The following is a 25034-nucleotide window of genomic DNA, read 5'->3' as shown; positions in this document are numbered from 1 at the left end:
ACATCCAATAGACTCTAAAAAAAGCACAGGAAGGAAACTGGGGGTGGGGTGGCAGTGAGTAGCATTGGGGGGGGTGTGGTGGAGGGAGTGGGAGTGAGAAAGGAATGTTCTCTTCACTCTCTCTTTCTCCTTCTTGTTATCATGCACACGCTCACATAATAACCCCACTTTCTCACTAACAGCTATGAAAAGAATGTAGCATCACCATTTTTTTTGTGTTTGGTTTTTTTTTTCTTTCTGCGTGAGCTGAACGTCAGCAGAGTGAGCTTTTACTCACTTAATGATCATTTACAATCTACATTTTATGAGTCCAGAGCAGCCCTATTGAATTTAGAGGGGCTTGTTTAAAGGATGGATTCTCTCTCTCTGGGGTTTTGCTTTTTAATCACCATACTTCTTTTTATTAGAATCTTCTCAGGATGGATTTTGCAATCTCTCCACACTAACTGACACAGTGGGAAAATAATGTGGTGGAGTTGAATAATTAACCCTTACATACAGCTTGGGTCAAAATGGACCTATTTCAACATTCAAAAGGAGTAAATGTACTTGAAAAGGTTTTGGTTTTTTTTACTTGAAAGTTTATTTAGCTTGAAATGGATTTTCCCCAAAAGTAGCAAAGAATACACAAACTTGGACTACAAAAATGTCGACAGTAATCTGAGAGCCTGTTCACACAGCAAGTGAAAATGCAAAACCGACAGAAATTGCAAAACTTTCATTGCGATTTGGGTCTCTGTTTAAATGAAGGCGGTACTTAGAGCCAATGAAAATGCAACTTTTGGAATTCTCTCCTAAGGTGAAACTTTTTGAAAACACCCAGGCCCCGTTTACACGACAACAAATTTGAGTGTATCCGCAAAACTTTCTTCATTTTTGGGGGGTCCGTTTACACGTCACCAGGTTGCGGATGCACTGTATCCACAAAGTTTTTAATCCGGCTCCCAAGTTGGAAAGATTCTTTCACGGCACTAATCCCTCCTGCAGAGGCTGATGGAGGCTACAGAGCCTGTTACTGCGCATGCACATCTCTCCCTCCCTCCTGCAAACATGGCGGCCGCGTAGTGGTACGACCCGCGGTCCATATTCTAGTTTTATCGTCCAGATCAGTAGTTTAATAGTTGAGATGTTCCCCTGATAGCATCCGATGCGTCATCAGTCCATGCGGATGTCGGGTTCTCTCCATTTTCTTCACGTTTATAGTGTTTTGTTCTCTGCACACGTCTATGTAATTTCATTACAAAATCAAGCAACAGCGCCTTCCAGTGGCCCGGCATACTAACTACATCTTTGTCTCTGTGTCCGCTGCTGCAGTGTAAACACACTCCTTTTTTTTTAGCGGATTAGGTGTTGTCACGTGAAACGTTGTCGTGTAAACAGGGCCCCAGACTCCATCATGTAAATGGGCGAAAACAACACTTTCTGGAAATGCTCGGGCTCCGTCCCGACTAGACTGCCCATGCGCACCACGGTCGTAGTGAATAGTTGTTCTGCACATGCTTGAGCAGATGGACAATGACAACAATGGCGGCCTCCAGAGTGTCATGACTCCCAGTCCATTTTTTCCTGAGACTTAGAGAATGCACAGAATGATCACAGAAGACAGATAAAAGGCTTGCCATGAGAAACTGCAGTAAAAACCAGCTCCATTTTTGGGAGCCTAATTACAATAGCATCACAACCAAACAGTGAAAAAACACTGAAGATTTCAGAAATCCTGCATTATTAAAATCAAAAGGCTGTTACAAACTTAACTGTGAAGAAAATCTCCTTTTCTTTCAGATTGTAAATGTTTTAATGGAAAAAGTCAAACAAAGGAAAACATGTGCATCTTTACACTGAAATAAACTTTATCATTTCAGAAATGTTTCGCATTTACACGGCAACGTTTTAAAAATGTCCATTTATACGAAACGACCGAAATGCTGAAAATGCAACAAAAGTATTCAATTTTCATGTGAAAACATTGTGTAAAAGGGGCCTAAGACCCAAATTTATGTGCCTATGTCCACAAATGAGTTTATCAATGCTACACGTTTGGACACATCTGTGGAGATCTGTGAAATCCACTAGTGTGGGTAAAACGTAGGAAAATGGTAGTTCAGTCGTGCACAGATTTGACAATTGGCTGTGATGTGTTCATGTCTTGTGTAAAATTGCATGTTAGAATAGAATAGAATAGAATTTATTTATATAGCACCTTACCCAGAAATGAGTCACAAAGTGCTTAACAGCACTAAAAACAGAAAAAAATTAATAAATAATAAAAAATTCAAATTAAATGATAATTAAAAGTGTAGAAGCAAGAAAAAAGAAAAACATACATGGTTATACAGAAAAGTAAAATTGAGCAACATTGAGCAGCTAAAATGTAATGTTATTGTGTGTAATTGCCAAAATCTGTTTAATATTTTAATGCCAGAAAAGCTATTGATACATTGTAATTATTGTATATATTCAATACTGGGAAGAGAGTCTTGGCTCGGTGTTACAATTGGTCAGCACCATACTGCAAGCTTTAAATGATTGATCATTATTCTGCAGCACTTGACCTAACAAATACCTCCCTTCCTTCTGCAAGACATAGCCAAATACGACCCAGATCCACTTCATGAGCATAACCTTTAATCACAATTCATCCTCATTAAGCCCACTTATACTGGAAACAAAGACAAACCAGGAGACTGTGAGCACAATCTGGTCTTGACCTGATCATTGATGTAATTGCATGCTATTTGTGAGCATGTTGCATATTATTGTGATTTACTCCACAATCCGGTTTAAAAGCCAATCCGACATAGTCATAATATACAGCTTTTTAATTGCTGTAAGACTTCTTCTCATCTTCTGGGGGCCACATTCACCACGTCTCTTTATCGAATAGAATAAACACACTTTGGACTATTTTTAGAGCTGACAGAAAGAGATAAAACTGCAAAGTGGAAAAAGCTGCAATTTAGGAGTAATTAGCCAAGTTAAAAACCTTTATATGTTGAATTGCAGAAAAACTGCTCAGAGAGAAGGAGGCACCACCGAAACCACTTACTAAGACATTAGGAATCCCCTCTGTGAAGTTCTCTTAATAATATGGCTTTCTTTTCTCATTTCCTTAAACTGAGAATAAACTGATTATCCACAGAAACTCCCACACAAGCGCGTGCAAGAGAGTGTACAACAACAAGGAACTGCCTCAAACACGACAAAAAGGAAGAGAACCTTCGACAAACTCAGCTGACTCTGGGCGAAGGCAGGTTACACCCTGGACAGTCATTCATCAGAGAGACACACACTCACATTCACACCTTCTGGTAATTTATAGTCACCAATCAGATTCAGGCCGTGTTTACACGGCATTGCTTTCAAAGGGAAAACCCAAAAAGTTTGTTGTGTTTTGGGTGTCTGTTTACATGACGATGGTGCTTGCAGTCACTGAAGTTTTTGAAAACGGCTCCCAAGGTGGAACTTTTTGAAAATACTATGACTCAGTCTCCGTGGAAACAGGGGGAAACAGCACTTTTTGAAAACACTATGACTCAGTCTCTGTGGAAACGGAGAAATAGTACTCTTTGAAAACACTCCGACTGTCTCAGTTTAAACTGGGGAAAATACTCATTTTTGAAAAAACTCTGAAGTTGTCTCGGTGGAAATGGGGAAATCACAGCTTTTTTAAAACGCTGCTACTGTGCATGTGGACCACGACCACAGTAAATACTTCTTCTACACATGTGCGAGTACATACACAATAAGAACAAGAGCATCAGAGACTTCTGACATCCACCAAAGTTTGACCTGGACTCAGAGAAAAAAAATGTTTCCGGATCACTTCCAAAATTTTATGGAATCTTTCATGGCCTAATATCTATCTGTGGTGAACATTTTGACAAAATCCGTGCAGTAATTAGGACATAATCTTGCTAACAGTCATACAGACAGACGCTGATAATCTTTTTTAATGTCCTTAGCAGACATAACAATGGTGACCTCCAGAGTGTCATGACTCCCAGAGCGGATTGAAGAATATTACACTTATAATGCTAATTAAAATAACTGTACACTAATAACTAAACTACGATGCTATTTGAGGCCTAAATGCTATAAATAGAGTGGCTTTGTTCAAGACGCTTAAGTAATGTCTGGCCTTCTGACAATAGAACAAAAATCATTCATTATTAAACCTGCTGAAATGGTATCATACGGTCAAGGCCACAGATAACTCTGGAAAAACAACAAAACTCCACAGGATATTTTCATACGTGAACTAATGGGATGTTTTTTCTGGCTGGCACCAAGACGTCATTTCTTACTTGACCAATTGCAGAAAGCCAATTGTTGTGGGTGTGGCTGACACCTCAAAGAAAACAGTTTGAAATCGAAAGTCTTGCGCTCTGGTGGGGTGTCTTTTCTCATGTACGACACATCACCAGGAACCAGCGCGCTGAACATTGCATTTGGCCATCTTTGCTTAATAAATGGCAAAACGTATCTTGCTGTCTTGAGATGTCTTTAGACAACCAAGTTCAGGATCACAGGACTTGGACGTGGATTCTAAAGGCGTGTTCACATTCCCCTGTTTGATCCAGATGAGAGTTCTCTTCATGGAAAAAACGTTTTGTTTGAGCGACGAGAACGTACTCACGAACTCTGAACTGGAGCTCACAATCGATCTCTAGTCCCCTTGAAAACATAGGTCTCGGTTCGTTCACATCAGACCAATGAAATTGCCTAACAGGTCACAGTGGACCATTGAAACAGTTTTTAATTGGTGGAGGTGAATTGCAGGTAAATCAAGCGCACTCACACTGCGCGTCTTCTGATTTGCATAGTTAGCTTTGTTAGTTTAATCCCCAAAATGCATTGCCACAGATGCATTTTCACTTGGCAAATGGCATCTGTGTATGAGGATGTGTGAATGTCATTCAAAGTTCAAATGGGTTCAAATGCTGCATAAATGACGTGCATTGACCATAAATAGCTCAACAAAGTATAATATTCAATATAAGTCCAACTAAGTCTTAATTAGAGCCACAAAATGTTGCAGCACTTCTGTCACTGCAGGCCTGTTCCCTGTTAAAGCTGGCTTGTAGATGATTTGACAGGGCAGATAGAGATCAGGGATCTTCCCCTGTTTTTTTTGCTGTAGATGCAACAGCAGTGCCTGTGTGCCTGCGGGCGAGGTGGAGAAAGAACAGGCGCCAAAGCGTAGCTCAGCACCGTGACACCTCGCCACAGCAGAGCACTAACACAAACATCCAGCTGCCATTTCTCAGCTTCATTGGCTGAGCCCAGGCAAAAAAAAAACAAAAAATAAAAACAAGACCATCTATGTTCCGCAAACCCAGACCAGTATGGGATGCTCTAGATGGGCCGGTCTAATAATCTGAGACGCCTGAATCAAAATCTGGCAATACATGAAATATAACCACGTTTACAGCTCCAAAACAAAGAATCCAGCTTTTCCCTAATATGTCTACTCTCAGAATAATGTAAGAATTGACCAATAAATCACAAAAACAGACTATTTCATATTTATTTGAGCAGAGATTTTTAACAATATTACAGTTTTCTGGGACTATTGCAGAGTATCCAGAAAATGCATCATTTTACTTGTTATTTATGACTTACCCAACATGAGAACTGAAACAAAACTGTCACATTTAGAAATCCTTTTACTTTTACTTGTTTTTTTCACAGTAAGCTTGAGGTGGGGAGTAGTTTGAGGTGTCTAAGGTGGCGGTCCTCATTTAACACATTTTTAATGATGTTGTTGGTCTAAATCAATTTAAATTAGAGTGACTGTGAAACATATAGGCTCTATTCAAAACTGATTTCTCCTCTGAAATTCCCACTAAAACTCCAGCTGTTTTAAACCAGCAGGCAGCTCCCAAACCTAAAGTAATAGTGCCGACTGTGAAAACTCAAAAGCCGGCCGCACTGTAGTGATTTAACAAGCTAGCAGTTGAAAATAATATATGAAAAAAATTACATTTATTTGTAGCTATGGCAACTTTCATAAAAGAAATGCAGCCCAACAGAGCCTCACAATAAAGTATTACATTCATCAAGTGCCCCATAATGAACATAAAAAGTACTATTAGACATACCTGTTTTCTTTAATAAGTAAAAGTACAACTACTTTAAAAAAAGTGAAATCACCTATTCAACTTATTTAGTTTCCAATTGTATTGATTCACAATGCCCTTTTCACTGTATTTTCAGCTATTTTGGGGGGTATTGTTATTGTAATTCTGTAGTATGTTCATCATCATAGATACACCAGTTAAATTATTAACTAACAAATGACTGGACTGAGAATCGTTCTCATAAGTGAGGCATCAATTTGAAGAATGTGAGGAGGCGAAGGTGCAGATTTTATGTTCAAATCGGCCATAAAATTGAAACGTCATCAGAAAAACAATAGAGTTTAGTCTGGAGACAGGTGAAACCAAACAGAAGTATGAGGGATTTAAAGGTGCATTACAAGGTGAAGATCAAGATGACTCTAAGCTACTTGTTGAAGTAAAGTTAAAAAATGATGATGAATAAATCATGTGTTTGCTTGATTAACGCTGAATCTTAAAGTTGTATCATAAAACATACCTAATATCATTTATGTATGTTGAACTCTAATTCCAATGCTGTTATAAAAGACCTAAATCCTTTGTTTTTCCAATACTGTTAGGCTCAGAACTGAGTAAATGACAACCATACCAAACACTTTCCTTCAGTAGAAGAGGCGTAATGTGCTGTATTTGCTCACAGTCACTAATAAAACAAGACCCAGGAACAAACACAATCTCAAGCAAACATTGTCCCACATCAGCCAAGTTTGTGACTTTCACCTTTCATATTTCTCAAATCCATAATCCCCCCCCCCCCCCCAGGACGACTTTCAGCAAAGAACAGAACACGACTACGATGCAAATGGAGTTGAACTCTGACTCGGAACCCAGAGCACGGGAGAGGAAGGGAGTACCGAGGAGAATAAGTGAATGCTTGTGCCTCTTTTCAGCACTCTGCAGCTCTGGAGCCTGGGAACTTCAGCGGCTTGGCCAGGCTCTGAGAAATATCCTGAGCTGTAATGTAAACATGCCTGAACTCTGATCTAGCACCCTCTCCTCCTCCTCCTCCTCCTCCTCCTCCTCCTGTGCCTCCTCCCCTCTCCCAGTTTAACCCAGCAGCCTGTGCAAAGGGGGTTTGCCAGTGACATCAGGAGCCCGCTTTCTCATTTCCTGAGGAGAGTAATGACCCCGGGGAGGACTGACTGTTTGATGTCCCGCTGCGAATGAAGTCGTTTTCACTCTGAACTTGATTGTTGGCGCACAAAAGATTGCTACATCTGAGCTTTATACATCTGTAAAGGCTTGTAAGCATTCCGGCAAGGTGAAGGGAGACACGCTATCCAGGCATGTTTGGATATTCACGCCCAGTTCACTGGTGGCAGCTGTGATAATCAGATCTGTTTGCAACAGCAGCTACAAGAAGTCCGGGAAACTGACATATCAGGTGGCTGATTGTCAGGATAAGTGCGAGAGCAGTTATAGATAAGCTCCTTGTTTATCTGACCTGCAACTGTCGGCTCCGAAAAACAAAATAATCTGACATTTCAAGGCGCACGCCATGAATGAGGAAAAATCCAGCAGACATTGTAAATGCTGCGCTGAACAGGTGTCAGGAAAGTACAGCATGTGTTTTATTTTGCCTGCAATCTGTCCCTTCTATTCACCTTCCATGCACTGCACATAAAAATACACCTGGACATGCTTGTTCCCACAGGGGTCCAGTTTCAGCACCGGGTAGCAAAGTACTCATGGAAAGACACTCCAAGGCATTACCCTCCACCCTCCCCTCTCCTCTTTTTTTTTCCCCGAACACACAATCCTACCCTCTCTTCAATTAGCTCAAGCAGGAAAAACCTGACAAACCTCAAAGAGCTCTCAGAGCAGAAGAAATCGCGTCAGGCCTGAACAGATACCACTACAAGGACTCTGAAGATATACAGAAGTACATAAACATGGTCAGCCTCGAGCTCCATATCCAGATGACGAAAAGCCATGAAATTTGTAGCTACTCGGTCAAATAGTTTTAATTGTGACAGCAAGTAATATATTAGTCCTCCAGAAAAATCCCTGTTGACTTCAATGGCACCAATGAGATATTTCCTTTTGTATCTGGAGGTCCATATAATGCTCGAAAATTTGAACAAAGCACTGGCAACAACTGGCAGGAAGCTGAAAGCACACATCAACAACAAAGGGATACAGCAGGGACTCTCTAATCTAAACCCTTTGGGAACGGAGGTATTTCAACCAAGTGAAATGTTCACTTGCACGGGAACACTAAGTAGAGGGGTAATTCATATTCACAACATGAAACAAGTGTCTACACGTATTCACAAGAGTCTGCCGCAGAGCTTAATTTGCAGCGCGAGAATCAACAAGGAAATTTAAAATGTCGCTCGACATTTTAGGAATTTCTTCTTGTTATGTTGTCAGATTAATTTCTTTTAAAAACGGTACAGTTTTAATTTCTTCAACCAAAAATTAAGCAGTACTCAATTAGCAGTGAGTTTAAACGGAGAAGATAAGCAGTACTCAATTAGCAGTGAGTTTAAACGGAGAAGATAACAGCAAACTGCCTTTTTTAAGATCCTTTAAACAGAAAAATACACTGCCATGGATTATTTTTGTCCATCTTTGATATCGTTTTATCTCATTTAGAGGAGCTGGAGACACCATCCAAGCTAAAGTCGAAGGCAGGGAACTAAAGGGGTTTATAACAAGGGCGACTGTGGCTCAGTGGTAGAGTGGTAGAGTGGGTCGTCCAATAACCAAACTGTTGGAGGTTCAAAACCCGGTCTAGCCAAGTCATTGTCATTGTGTCCATGTGCATGCACTTAACCCACATTGCCTCAGATGAATGGTGCATGAATGTTGGTGGTGGTTGGAGGGGCCGTAGGTGCACAATGGCAGCCATGCCTCTGCCAGCATGTCCCTACTGCAGCTGTGGCTTCAATGTAGCTTACCACCACTGGTGTGAATGAATAATGGTTTCTGTATGTGCTTTGAGTCACCTTGGAAAAAGCGCGAAATAAATCCAAGCCATTATTATTAAATTCTAAAATCTACCTAAAATTAAGGCTCCGTTTACCTGATTCACGTGAAAATGCAAAAATTGTTTGTTGCATCTTGGGTGTCCATTTACACGACAACAGTGCTCAGAGACACTGGAAATGCAGCTTTTTGAAAACTACTCCGAAAATGCTCAAACTCTGTCTCCGATTATTGAGCACACCTAAATATAAGCCAAACCCACCAAATTTAAAAAGATGAGAATTTTTTTTTTTACATATATAGACCACACTTGCTATATACTCATTATATGTCCACGTTGTAACAGGGCATGACTTTCATGGCAGGATTGTGAGGGGATTGCATTTTAAACATGGCTTCCGTCGTGGGGCAGCAGACGGGAGAGGGAGGAAGACACAGAGTGAGAGAGTGAGAGAGAGAGAGAGAGAGAGAGAGAGAGAGAGAGAGAGAGAGAGAGAGAGAGAGAGAGAGAAAGAAAGAGAGAGAGAGAGAGCGACAGGGAGAAGGCAAGTGAAGGAATTACAAAATACACAAACACTGAAGGTTTTATCTCTGTTGATCGTTATCGATTATTTACTGATTGTGAGGAGGACGATTTTCCTCTGAGGAGCACGATTGGTCAGGCACGGAGCACAGCCATGGAGCGAAGCAGGTCAGAGTTATGTAATGCACCTGAATGCATCACAGAGAGCATGGGATATTGACACAGAAAGCGCAGTGTCAGTGTGCTTAATTTACCGACAATTTACCTCCACCAATGAAGACTGTTTCATTGGTCCACTGTGATCTATTTGGCAATTTCATTGGTCTGATGTGCCGAACCCATAAAAATACATAAATTAGCCACGTCATTGTTTAAGCCGCAGGGTTTAAAGTGTGTGAGAAAAGTCTGGAAATTACGGTAGTTTTTAGTTCAGTCAACTGTAATAGAAATCCATTTTTCATCGTTTGTAGACGCGAATGTCTGTGTACTCCCATTGTTAATGTTTATAGTGTACTGTACTCTGAGCGCGTGTGTGGTTTCATGACAAAAACAAACAACAGCATTCACTAGAGGCCCAAAATGAAAAAAACATTGCTTTCAGCATTTCTGACGTTTCTGTGTGAACGGACATCATTTTCTAAATTTTGGTGTGTAAACTTGGAACTTTTCTGAAACAAAGCATCTTCATGTTGTCATGTAAACAGGGCCTCAAAGTGACCATAAGATTTGAACTGGGAATATTCCAATTGTGAGGCCAAAATGTAAACCAATACACCACTGTGTTTACCTGGATTCATTTCAAATTCATCTACAGATGATTTATCTACTGGTAAGTCAATACATATTAGCCATTTTTCATGTGAGCATGACTGGCAGCAAGCAGTAGAGAGCAGCATATGTGCTGCACGATTTGTTAGTAATCACAACACCGAGTACAAATTAGCTGATTCAACACAAAAACAACAAAAGTTGTGCCACCGGGGGAGGAGATTTTATCAAGGTTGTTGCTGATCATGTATATTTTTTCCACTGTGGCATCTGAAGGTAAAGCTGCTGCCTTGCAAGCTCCATTAGAGGCAGGGGAGCACAGCCAAGGACAGCGAGCAGATGTCTGCAGCAGAAAAAGGCATTTAATCTGAGGATGGCCGGTGGTATTCTTACACCTCAAATGCTACATTTACACTAAAGGTCGGGCAGTTTTAAGCCTCATGGAGCAGCGGGGGTAAACCAAGCCCACCTGCACTGTCAAAGCTACACGTTCTTGTGAACATGTACCCACCCTACGTTGTATCCTCCCTTGAAGACTGAGGATGAGATGGGTTTACTACATGATTTCAGCAGCACTCTTCAAAGACAGATACAGCCTTTCCACAGGCTGCTGAATAAAACATGAGGTGTGTGTGTGTGTGCGCCACGGTGGGTTGTGTGTGTCTGGATGTGCCAGTGGGAGGGTGGCTGAGTGGAAATGTGTAAGAGTAGGGGGGCATAGATGGGAAGAGTGAGGGAAGGGGGGTTTAAGACACTGCTGCTGGAGATACTGTATAACAGATGATCCATAAATGCCTTTGATTTGACACACATCCTCACTGCCCTGCTGGGTGCCTTCAGACTTCCGTCTGTCTTGATTCATATGTTCTTCTTTGTCTCCCTATTTTGTGCTTGTGTGTGTGTGTGTGTGTGTGTGTGTGTGTGTGTGTGTGTGTGTGTGTGTGTGTGTGTGTGTGTGTGTGTGTGTGTGTGTGTGTGTGTGTGTGTGTGTGTGTGTGCATATCATGCAAGTGTGTGTGTGTTCTTGAGCAGCATTGAACTTGTTAACCAAATCTAAGTGACTCTATGGAAGTATAAAAGTGTGCTCATTTCAGGAAAGGGGAGGCAATGCAAATGTTGCCAGGTACAGAGATGTCCCAGATTCTCAGCACTAGTTCCAAACACAGTGCTGCCGCATGACACCCAGCTTGCTGAGTATTGTCTTTTTTTAAATCTATTACCCTCGCATAGATAGATAGATAGATAGATAGATAGATAGATAGATAGATAGATAGATAGATAGATAGATAGATAGATAGATAGATAGATAGATAGATAGATAGATAGATAGATAGATAGATAGATGTGTGATAATAATGATGTGAAAATTTTTTCGATTTTAATGCATTTTATATATCAAAATATAGGATTTTTTGAATTGCATGTTTGAACAAACATCCATTTACTAAATTAAGTTCATTTATCTTTAAATAATTAAGAAAAAATATCAATGAAGTTATATAGTGCTTAGTTACAGTACAGTATTTAGTACTCAGATGAGAGAACAAAGCCCCATATCAGAGTATTAGTTACTTCTATACTGCAACCATGTTTGGATTACTGCATTTTCAAAACAAGCATTTGATTCAGTTCATTTGTATAATACATGGCTGGCTGGCTGGCTGGATGGATGAATGGCTGGATGGATGGATGGATGGATGGATGGATGGATGGATGGATGGATGGATGGATGGATGGATGGATGGATGAATGGATGGCTCGCTGGCTGGCTGGCTGGCTGGCTGGCTGGCTGGCTGGCTGGCTGGATGGATGGATGGATGGATGGATGGATGGATGGATGGATGGATGGATGGAATATAAATACTTGCTGGACGCTAAACACATTTTCAATGGCACAAATGGCAGTGGTGTAGTAAGATTTTTACAGGAAGTGGAGTTAAATAACAATTGTATGTGTATACAGGCAAAGTATTACATAGAAAAATGTGATATAAAAAGCACAATCATTTAATAGTGTCACCTAATATAACCACTGTATCTGATGGTTCACAATGGTCTTTGATCCCTTGCATTGGTGAAAATGTATAGTTTGCCAATTCATCATGTTGACCCATTTACACAAAAGAAGTATCACAAATAACAACTTGTAACAACCCGTTGTTGTTTTTACCATGAGCTGATGTACCATAGACAGCTCATGAAGCCTTTTATTGCTGCAGTCAAATTTGAGTGTCTCATAAGCCTTTTCTGGTAGAAAAATCCACTGTGTTTGGAGGAAAGTAAATGATAACAGTAACGATAGCCGTAAGTAAAACAAAACAAAGACTACGACATGACGTTATTCACAATTTCACATTTTAAAAGCTGAGGATGTGACATACTTAGATTTGATCCAGTGAGCTGCTGGATGTCTTGGCTTACACCGAGCTCCAGTTTGCAGGACTGGAAATGCAGTTAAATGATATCATCAGGGCATGTAGAGGTGAAGTAAAAGAGATTGAAAAATAAAGCTCCTCTGAGATATGTCAGTCATCAGCGAACTTTGTTCCTGCCACTTAGTAATAATCTGGTGTCTGGTTCGACTACTGAATGAGAAACTTGTCGAAGCTTGTTCCTCCCGCCCTCAAGGATACAGCAATCACAATCATGAAACGTATGTGTCGCTGGGAATGGTAAGAACCTATGTTTACTGATGTTAAAATAAAGCTGTTTACTGAAAATGAGACATCCATTACATGGATGATTTCGCGAGTATCTATTATAACTAAAGCAAAATTATCACAGCTTCAAAACAAGTATCTTAGAGAAGCAGTCATTTCCTGGACACACAGCATTGGGAGCATATGTGAGATATTGACTTGCCACATTCCCATACCCCCGAAGACAAATTGCGCTTACATACAGCACATGTTCTTGGTGCTAAAAAATTAAGAATAAGTTTCCATTTATAGTTGTGAAATCTCCAGATCAGGATGTTACGTGGCTCAAGTTTTTACAAAAAAGGGTCAGTAAACGTATCTGATGTGTATCAGTGAAAAGCCTCAGAAAAAATATGGTTTAACTGAAAACTCATAATTTTTTTTTTTTTTTTTTTTCGATAAACATTTTGCGGCTACACAACATTGTTTTGAAAACAATATCTGTTCACACGTAAATGGCAGCAATGTTGAAAATAATGCATTTAGCATTCTGGGCCACTAGCGGGTGTTGTTGTTTATTTTTGTAGTGAAACTCCACACATGCCTGCAGAGAACAATACGCTTCACACATTAACAATGGCAGGTATAATGACATTCGTATAGACAGACGACCAGGTTAAGTTGCTATCCCAGGTGACTGTCAATGATAAAACTACAAAGTCCAAGGAGAATCTGGACTGGGAATTATGACACTCTGGACGCCGCCATTGTTGTTATTGTCTATATACTAGCACATGTGCAGAAGAACTATTACTAGGCGGTAATGCACATGCTCGGGAGCATCATTCTGCACGGAGACAGAGCCCGAGTGTTTTCAAAAAGTATTGTTTTTCCTGGCTCCACAACAACAGAGTGAGCGTTGTCAGAAGGTTCCACCTTGGAAGCCATTTTGAAAAAGTTGCATCTACAGTGTCTCTGCCTAAACGGACGCCCAAAATGTAACGACAGGTTTGCGTTTTCACTTGAAAGGTTGTCGTGTAACTGTTGAAGATAATGACAACCTTATTTGAGGTACAGGGATAGTAAGCTGGTGCAAGACAGTTCTGGATTGATTCAGTCCCTAAGACATTAAGTCATATAAAGCTAGTAGATAATGGATAGTTGGATATTTGAGCAGATCAAATTCTAAAATAATCCATAGCTTACTTTATCCTTATTCCAGGAGATCTGACTTTGATGAATTAAATGTATGGAACCTTGATAGTAGTGTGATTATGCATATACTGTATTTCAAGCTACAATACATGCATTTGCAAAAAAAACTATTGTATATTCTACTCTAAGTTCAGGACTTCAGAGAAAAGAGTTGCATTGCACTCAAATTTAAGGTGTTTTATTGTCGTAATAACTGATTTTCTGGGTTAGGGTTAAGTAAACATAAGTGGAAATGAATTGAAGCACATCTTGGAATGAGCACTAATCCCTAATAGAAGGAGGAGATTACCAGATGGTTTTACGAGACTATATGGAGGCCTAGCTTCATTTCTTTTAAATCAGAGCCCTGTGAGATGCCCAACTCATCTTGCAGTTTGCACAATGAAACACGCCTAACCACATCAGGCTTACAGTGTAGTCATGCTGTCAATAAACAGCAGCAATTCCATTCCTCACCAAAGTGGACTTAAAAGTAATTTAGCATTTAGAACCGATTGACATCCAGCTTCTCCACAAATACAAAACTTCAGCTTTTCCATGGCAACATGGCAGTGATCTGCAGGATGAACACAGATCCTTTCTGCATCCACGGGGTGGTGGGCTTCACTGTGGGTGGCCCCCATGGACCTGGGCTAATTGTTTCACATCACAGTCAAGCCAGGCTGAGATCAGACCACCAGCAGCTCTGATTCAAGCTGTTCAGCAGCCAAACAAGGTTTGCCAGGAAACACTTACAGTGCGCACCCCACCCGGTACTCATGCACAGTCTTCATCCATCATACATGACCACAAGTGAGTACAAGGAATTTTGTTTTCTCAATGTCGTTTGAGGAAGCTGTCGATCCCCTGGTCAGCTGGAAATTGTAGTGTTTGATTAATAAATTAAAAAGCAACCAATTCTGTAATATTAATGGCATTAAGTTGATAAGTGTGAGCTGTAAAAAAAAGTACCTTGAACCTTAATCTGTAAAGATGAAGTTGATAAAGGACTATTTGCAGAGAGAGAAAGACTATTTTTATAGCTTTTTTAAAAAAAATGTATTAATCATATTTTAACCTCTTAGATTGACGACATTCTTCTAGAGGTCATGGCCTTCATGTAAGGAATATTTGCTCTGTTGTCAAAAGCACAGCCAATTGTCAGAAGGAGTTCTTAACCATTTGATCAAGGTACAAAGCTTACAGTATATTTGGCACTGGGCCTTCATTACATAGTTCAGAATAGAGTTACAAGAAACACAAGAGAGAATATGACATAAGGACAAAATAATCTGGCTAGATGACAACTAAAAACACTTATTGTGGCTATAAGAATGTATTTACGCGTTTAAACGAGCTGCTTGGCACAGTGGGCACATGAAGTCACAAGTGGCTAAAGATAATAAGAAAACACATCAGGAGAGCATTGAGCTCATGCTGCTGCAGTATAGCAGTTCCTAGATCTGTCACTAGCAAACGACTGGGTAATAAAAAGAATAAATAAAAATCCTTCCCAGTACACCCCGGACTGTTAATCACCAAGCATCCCTTGCCTACTGCTTTTTCAAGGCTTGTTTGACTTTAAGTAAACATGCGCAGGAAATGTATCCAGTGGCTGTAAACATTTATATGGAGGCCGTGTGGTTCAAACAGTTTCATGGCCAGCAGATCTTTCAAGAAGGTGCTTAGTGAGCCATTTGTTAATCATATGATAATAGGGCATGGCAGCGCATGGCATGCTAGCATGCAGCAAGGCTGCGTTATTATTTGTCGAGCTATTCATTTCTCTGCTCACTATCTGTATCGTTGAAAGCTGATTGCTGGATCCTGATCTGATGAAACTCAACATCTGTATATTGTAATAGAGGGCTAACGTTTTAGTGAGCTCCGCCATGTGACCTATTTCTGTGCAGAATACATTTAGTGATACAGGTAGGAAGGGAAATATTGAAACACCGGCACTGAAACAACAAGCTCAAAATGGGAATATCCGAAAGCGCTCAATTGGTTCGTGGCAGCTTTATGGAAAATCATTTTCTGAGTCGATACGTAAGCTCTTATCTCATCTTTCCCATTTCTCCAATTTCATCTAAAAGAATATCCTTTGTTAATCTGGTCTCAATGAGCACCGTTGTTAAGTGCGGCTCACTCCGCGCTCGCAGTCAGTCATAATCCATTGTGTTGTTTGCACCTCACTTGGTGTACATTACCATTGCAAATTCCAATGTGAACAGTCAATAACACGCACAGATGTGGCCATTGTGAATGCCTTACTTTTTTATTCAGAAGAATGCAGTATGGAGAACTACTCCTGCATCCACAGAAATTACTTTATGCACAAGTTTCCCTCTTTACAGCTCGAGATGATTGGAAAACACATACATCAGGTCACAAGAGTTTTTCACACTGCACTCGTTTAATTAATTTTAAGGCATATAATTCAGCGAGCATGCATGGAGGTTGAGATTTCTGCTATGGCTGCTGTTCTGCCTCACCCAATCTTCATGAGTTGTGAAAAAAAACATTAACCTCGGGGTTGATATAAACATGTGCACCAGGACTTCATTTCCTCCTCACCATCTTGCTGCACTCATCATTTTTATATAGAACACGCTACTCCAGAGTCAACATCAGTAAAAATGAAACAGTACATGATAATGATGTTCCCTGACCTCTTTTCGACAGTCAATATAATCCATGATGCTGTTGTGTCTTGTCTCGCATCATGTTCACCGGCTCTCGAGCTCACAGCATGAAAAAGTAAATGTGTGGGAAGCTACGGGGGGAAAAAACTGCATAAATTTTTTTTTATTAACACTATAAATCAAGGAGCATTTACTTGTGAATGTCCAGATCAAGACAAAAGCTAATACAACTACCCATTTCCAATGACGGCAATAAATAAAATTACAGAACAATCACTGTTGCCCTTTTATGGCTTTACTGCATTGTTTGTTTTTCCATCCAACATCTTAAGCAAGAAAAAGAACATCTGGAGGCTTTCGCCCCTTTTGACATTCTATTGAAATGCTGCTTGGGAAATAATTCATAGCCTCGATGCTGAACTCCCTCATGCCCAATGAAAAAAAAAAAAAAACAACAACAACAAAATAAATCTCACATCTTGCTGGCTGTTCCCTTAACAGATGCCATACAGGAAGTCCGGCCTATCAGCACTACCAGGCACACAGAAAGCATGGCTAAGTTTCCCGATCCTGCTTGCTTTTTTTGTTTTTTCCTGGTTTTTTCTGTTTTTTTTCCTGGCAAGGTTCAGCCCTTATGGAAAGACACTGCTTTGTCCTCAATCCACAGGTTCTCCAAAACTATAAAATGAGGGTTAAAATCACTCAAATAGAGGTCACCTTTGTTTTGAAACACTTTGAGAAACCCTCTTCAGTGACAGGTACCATTGACACGAAGGAAACACAGACTTCCGTTAAGGTTGCGTATTAAATAGGTTAAATAAGCCCCGGTATGCATCTGCATCTCTGCTTGGATCAGTACAGATGTTGACATGGTTTGCAGTGAATGCAAAACATCCCCATGGCCCAATGACCCCAAAACCATTTCCTCAGAATGGACTGCTTTGCAAACAAGCTCTGTGATCCTCTATCAGCCTGCTTACTTCAAGGGGCCCTTTAATCATGACTATCGGGAACCCTGAGTTTACGACTCCTGTTTTTAAGCATTTCCTGATTGGTCTGTACTTAATATAGATAAGGCTGTTTGTGTTGAAAAATCACTTTAAACACGATCAGTGACTGAGCTCAAACGAAATCTTTCAAAAATATTTTGAGGATGGTCCTATAGATTTGTATTTTCACATTACAATAATTGAAAGCAACAGATCACCAACCACATCATCTCATCTACCATCCATGTATCTTGTATACCAGGTGTGTCAAACACATTTCAGTTCGGGGGTCACATACAGCCCATTAAAACAGTGCCATAATAACATTTACATAAGGGTTTTTCTTTGTTGTGGTGTTGAGTATGGGCGATCAAAATGTCTATATTTTCAGATATCCAAACATATTACTACCCAAAATGACTACAAGCTCAACAGAAAGCCAATTTTAATGAAACCTCTTGGAGCAAAATATAGTAAAATGTCTGAAAAACTTCTCCTATATCTGCACTATTATGGGTGTTTTTACAAACACTCCATGACAGTATGGTTTTGAGGCTAGTTTGATAGCAACAAGGTCCTTTAATGGCAGTATCACAGAAATCTTACCTCGGGTCTCAGCATTGTGTTGTGTCTGCTACTCTTTATAAATTTGTTATTGAAAATATCAATGTTTTCTTTGACATTTTTGATTGAAGCCACTTGCGGGAGGGTTTTGGCTCACCAGCCTTACGTTTAACACGCCTGCTCTATGCTAGTTCTCTGCCACAGCCTTCATTATCCCCATTTATGTCTACCACCAATAATGACCCGTTACCAACAGATCACCATCAGTATCTTCTATACGAACTTTGCGTTGCTGGGTGATGGAAGTGGTCCCAGCTGACTGTGGGTGAAAGCAAGATACATCCTGGACAGATCAAACACTTGACCTACCAGCAATGTGAAATCACAGAGAACATGCAAACTGCACACGGAACCTGAACTCAAACCAACAACCACCACTCAATTCTACTATCACAAATACACTAAATTGTAAAAAGTATTCATTTGCCTGACTTCACATGTATATGAACTTAAGTGACCTCCCATTTTTAACCCATAGGAGGCAATATGATGTGGTCCCACCATTTGCAGCAAGTACAGCTTCAATTCTTCTAGGAAGAATTTCTACAATGTTTAGAAGTGGTTATGGGGATTTTGGACCATTTGAGAGGTCAGACACTGATGTGGGATGAGAAGGCCTCGCATTTTTCATGGCTTCCACTTTGTTATAATATTACAAACAGTTGATTGTGAGGAAATTTCCTGGCTGGACTTCTTGCACAGATGGCATCCTATGGTTGTACCATATGCTGGAATTCACTGAGCTCCTGAGAGCGACACATTCTTTCACTAATGTTTGCAAAGATAGTCTGTTAATTCTATTCACCTGTGGCCATGGAAGTGAATGGAACAATGATTTGGATAACTGAGCAAATACCTTGGCCGATATAGTGCATAATGCAATAGATGCAGATGCAAAACCTTCAATATTTCTGGAAATTGATTTTTTTTTTTCAACCAATAATAATAGTAACTGATCACTCCTCAAAACTTACCGCAATGCGCGTGTTGATCTTCTGATCGCCCTCTGCGCCCTTCTGATCTCCGTTGGCCCTGCTATACTCTGGAGGTTGCTGGTTCGACGCCCGGCTGCCCTTAGCCTTACGGTTTCCGGGCCCCTGGTGGACGATGTTGAGCAGGTGGAGCGTGCTCTCGTGCTCGCGGTCGGAGGTCTCGGCCTGGCCCCGCTGGTAGCGGTTCTCGCAGGTGGAGTGGTGCCGCCGGCACAGTTCGATGCGGGCGCGCAGACGCTCCACGATGGCGTTGTGCAGCTGTGGCACCGCGGAGGAGCCCCCCCTGGAGGATCCCACCAACGGCCCACCGGGCATCGCCCCCAGACCCACACCCAGCATGGGTACGAACGTCCCCGCGGCAGGATGAGCCGGGGTCGCTTCTCCCATGCCCGCTGGAAGTTTGTAGAGACTGAGGGTCCACTCAGCTGGAACTGGACCGCAGCTCAGGCATGGAAGAACACTAGACCTATCGACTCAACTGGAATCCCATGTGGATATAAACAACAAAAATAATAATAAACACAATAACTAAGAAAGAAACAATGTAACCAAATGCAATAAAAGATCAATCCATTCCCTTCGAGGGTAAGAAAAAGTTCCAAAAGTGTATGTTATTCCTCGGAGTTTGTAGATTTACATCTAAAAAAGGACGAGCAGGAAGAATCCCGATCTTAATGAGTCGACCTCTGCTCGCAGATAAATAGGCGATCGTCTATTCAATATGAATCCCTGAATGATTCAAAACCACAGCACGCACAACTTCACTTCCACCGATGGATACATCCCCTGATACGGCTCCGGCTCACTTTACCTCCGATTAAATAATCCCAGCGATCACAGATACTGCAAAAGAAAGTGAGCGATCGTTCGCCCCCCACCTCCCTCCCCCCCCGAACAAAAACAAAAAAACACACACACACAGAAATCCACTAAAGTTCAAGACTCACGCATTTTTTTTTTTTGTTTTTTGTTTTGTTTGTTTAGAAACGATTCCTTTCTTTCTCTTTCCATCCGGATCGGGAGGATCTGGTTGCGTTTAAGTCAAAACCCAGGCGGCCGAAAAACGCAGGGAGTCGTTCCCAAAAACCGATTGAGATCCGTCTCGAATGGTCCTTTGACAATCGTTTGTCCGTGTCGTACACCGAGGCAACAGAGCTGCTGCACACACAGAGCCTCATTGTATGAACATTCCTCCTCTGACATGATGCACTCAGACCCGAGCGGCGAGGACCGGGACGCCCTCCAGTGGCAGGAAGGAGGAGTTGCAGGACTGGATGGATGGCTGGATGGCTGGATGGCTGGATGGCTGGATGGCTGGATGGCTGGATGGCTGGATGGCTGGATGGCTGGATGGATTCATTTTAATCCCTCTCCTAAGAAGGATGAATGGCTGAAAGAAAAATTTAACAACCCATTGGGACAATTTTGACCAAATGACTCATGGAATGACCCAGAGAGCAGCATTCAGTGATGAACTGGTGGGGCCCGAGGGTCTTGCTGGATGGATGATATGGATGGATGGATGGATGGATGGATGGATGGTGTAGAACCTGTACCAGTGGGCTTATTGTTACATTTAAGGCTGTTTTAGCCATTTATGGGGTCAAGGTCTTGGCTCAGTGACCTCTCAGCTGTGGGATTCAAACCTGTGAACCTCAGATCCCAAGTCTGCTTCTCTTGCTTCTGGAGCAAGTGTAACAAGGGCTACAGAGGACAAGTGCCGGGCCGATAGAATAACTGACAATACATATATACTCTAGGGATCCAGTTAGCTCAATATATATATGATATTGTCTTTTACCAAACATTACTAATTGGTTGATGACAAAGAGTCCCTTTGCAAATTGCACCCTGGAACTACAAATCACAATCAGTCTTAAAAGAGGTCACATATGTGAACTGCACCATCACAGCTCTGTTAAAGTGGCATACTGAGATATAAACGTACAAACTGCACATGTAAAGTCAAGCGGTAAAAGAGCCTCTGTTTCAAATTATGAGTCTGTTAATGTATTACTGGCCCTGGTTGCTGAGCCTCATTTCCACCAGGCCAACCTATAAAACACTCAGGTTCCTGGAGGCTATGTGCAGCCAAAGCACACATATTTATCCAATAACACAAGAGGGGAGGGCTGTTGTGGTGAATTTCAGCATGAATGTGATGAGGTTATAGATCAGCACCCATGGACCAGCTGAAATGTCATGGTCAGACTTAGTGAAGACCGCTGAAATGAGAGTATAATCATTTGAATATAGACATCTCTGAACTTTAACCTTAGTTTTAGTGGAGGAAACAACTAATTCATCCATAAATAATGTTTCGCTCCAGATTCTTCCATGGAGGTTGTTGCATGTTTGCCAAAACTCACTTTTATATTACACTTTTGATTAAGTTCTTAATTCAAATCACTTGGCTATGTTTCAATATGATGTTCAGTGCCCACCTCCAGTGGACAAATAAGCAATTGTAATTGTAATTTATGTCAAATTGAAACCTTGTGCAGTACAGCCTTGGACTGCGGACTAGATGTTTGAAACCCATTTTGCAGATTCTAGTGATAATATTACAAAAACAACGTATTAGGCAGGCACAAAAACACCAATTACTGCTTGACGGGAACATGAAAATGTAACAATTTGGTCCTTTTTTTCCCATTTACTTTGTTTTCCAATAGCACAAATTGTACTGCCACTCGCTCTAACAAGAATAAAACATTTTCAACTCATTTCGATCTAATATGTACAAATGTAGTTTTATGCGCAGCAAAGACAGCAATTAAGTTTGGATGATTAAATGTTTAGAATAACAACTATTGAAGCAGCTGTAACACAGGAGATACATACATAATATGCATCATATCAGTCTTCAAACAATGTAGATTAAATTAAAAGCTGATTTTATTCAAACTATTAAATGATTATTTTGAATTATTAATATCAGTTAACTAAAGTTAAACATGGAGGGATGTTAAAAAAAAGATCAGGACTGCAAATCATGAAAAACATTGAATGGGATCTGGGGGAATATCAAAAAAGAAGTTTTCCTAATTCTTCTCTACACTGACCCGATAAAGATGTTATAATTGATGATTTACTTAATTGGTAAGATACAAAATCAAAAGTGGTGTCAGCTGAATTATATGTGTTAGTTTTAAATATTCCACTTATATTAAAATACAACCATTGATACTGATGCATGAATGTGTAGTTTACCAACACATTTATTAAAACAAAAGCAAGAATACCTTCAACTCTATTTCTTACCGCAGATATGATGGTGTAGTGGTTTGCTCGCTCACCTCACAAAGAGAAATGGCCCAGTTTGAGTCCCACTTTGGCACTGTCTGTGCAGTTCTTGCATGATTTACCTGTGCATCTCAGAACAACTGCATGAGCTCAGCTGAATGAAGTTATTATGTCTTGGAAACTCCCTTTTTCCTCCCACAGTCCAAACAAATACATTTAAGGTTGACTAGTCTAAACAGTAAGGAAGAATAAAAGGATTACATTTTATTTACCCCACCACACACACACACACACACACACACACACACACACACACACACACACACACACACACACACACACACACACACACACACACACACACACACACACACACACACACACACACACACACACACACACACACACACACACACACACACACACACACACACACACACACACACACACACACACACACACACACACACGGCATTCTTCACCTGCTAATTCATTTGAAGGGGTAAATGTGTTAAAGGTTGCAGATGGATGCGTGCATGCCGCCACAGGATCTGACACACAGGCAGGATGTATGTTTTTGTAAAGCAGAAGGAAACTGAAGCACCCAGAGGAAAACCACACAAATGTGGGGTGACTGTTCAAAAAGCAGTACAAGGAATACAAATGGGATTTGAGTGGATTAACTTGACTCACAACTTACCCAGTTCAGGCCATTTAAAGGGGGAAAAACACACAAACATTCCTTTAGCATTGATGCATGTACATTTTAAGGATATATTGATATTTAACACAAGATCTGCAAAAAAAGAAAGTATCTAGAAATGGCAGTGTTGTGTAAAATAACTTTTCCTTTATTGCCCAAAGGAAGAACAGACAAACAGTGTACTTAAACAGTTTCACTGTTATCAAGGACAGGAGAGGTTCAATCTGTTAGAGGTGGGAGAGAAAGAAATATTCCTGTAATTTCCTATTTGTGTTGATGCCTCGTTTAGTTAGTCAGCCAAACAAATCTGTTGCTGGGGGCTTGTTTGAGTGCGAAATGTTCAACCGATTAGTCATTTTAATTCCCTTTATGGGAAATGACAGCATGGCCACTGGTCATTACTGGAACATGATCGTCATATCATCAAGCACTATGGCATCCGTTTAGCGAGTTCCAGTGGTTTATGGAGCCTGGGAGATTAAAGTTCTGCTTTATATGTATTAATATTATTCTGGTAGGATAACATTTTATGGAGGTGTTATTTTAAGAATGGTTTCAGGGGACGTTATTAGTATGAAAATACGAGGTGGCATTAGTGCCTTAGATTGTGGTCTGTAATTATGCTGAGTATCTTTAAATGCAAGAGGTGTTGTTGAAAGGTGATTCTATACTTAGACTTTAAAGCCACTATAAAGATTATTAGATGCCAATAATATGATCAAATCTCTTCCAAAGCGGCTTAAAACACAACAAAATCTCACTTAAATCACAATTTCCAGCACAATCAATTCTCTAATTTGGCTTTCGCTTCCCTAAAGATTGAATGAGAGTATAACTAATAGATCACAATAAACAAAATTTAAAGAAATATGACAGGTGTTTAAAACTAAACAGTTACGTTCAGTAGTTTTCTGTGCACTTTGCTGATGTAAAGGTACATTTCATTCATATTTTTAAGACAATTCATCAATCAGGTGCATTAATTAGAAATAGATGATTTGCATAAATAAATGGACTTGCTGTATGCAATTATAATACATACTACAAATATAACCATATTCCATAATTATAAAAATTATCAATGAAAATAATTCCCTTGAATTTAGAGAGTTGCTCAAGTTACCAAATGTTGTAACTTTGAAAAGAAGTAAATCAGCACTGTATCAACACTGACAGTGCAGTTGCTGTTTGACACAACAGGGGGCAGCAGACAATGAGAGGTGGAGTTCAGGAGCTTCAGATGGTGAGAAAAAACTGCAATTGAAGTGAAGTCTGACATCCAGATCTTACATAAGAGAAAATGTAACAGGAACATGTAGATCAATTAAGTTGATTTTCTATTGAACAAAATGGCCCCATCTATTGGTATCCTCATTTAGAATCTGTAAATATACTATGTAGTTTTTGTAAAGAAAACTCCTAAAAGTGCAGACATTTATTTATTTTTTATATTATCGTGCACAGAGATGAGCAAAATAAATCTATTACATTGTAGAAAAGTCTGTTTTTGCTACTTATATTACATTTCTAATCCTAGAAAAATTGTGGATGCAATCATGGGCAACAAAATCAGCTGGAAACCCGAGATCAGTAACATAAAAACAAAACTAACAAAGAGCAAAGCGACTCCTGGAAAACCAAAAACCTAAGTGGACTACTAT

The 25034-nt window shown here is 40.3% G+C and overlaps 1 protein-coding gene across 1 annotated transcript in view; it reads right to left on the bottom strand.

Annotated features, from left to right (window-relative positions):
- The window catches only part of maml2 (mastermind like transcriptional coactivator 2), a 51469-nt gene extending 30914 nt beyond the window's left edge, over nt 1-20555 (bottom strand). Inside the window, exon 1 of the mRNA XM_080460096.1 lies at nt 19407-20555. Coding sequence (XP_080316222.1) covers nt 19407-19811 — 405 coding nt within the window. The 5' untranslated portion in view covers nt 19812-20555. The remainder of the gene's footprint in view (nt 1-19406) is intronic.
- Between the last annotated feature and the right edge of the window lie 4479 nt (nt 20556-25034).

This window comes from Lipophrys pholis (genome assembly GCF_963383615.2).
Source record: "Lipophrys pholis genome assembly, chromosome: 3".
Taxonomy (NCBI): Eukaryota; Metazoa; Chordata; class Actinopteri; order Blenniiformes; family Blenniidae; genus Lipophrys; species Lipophrys pholis.
This window is presented reverse-complemented; position numbering and strand designations above follow the sequence as displayed.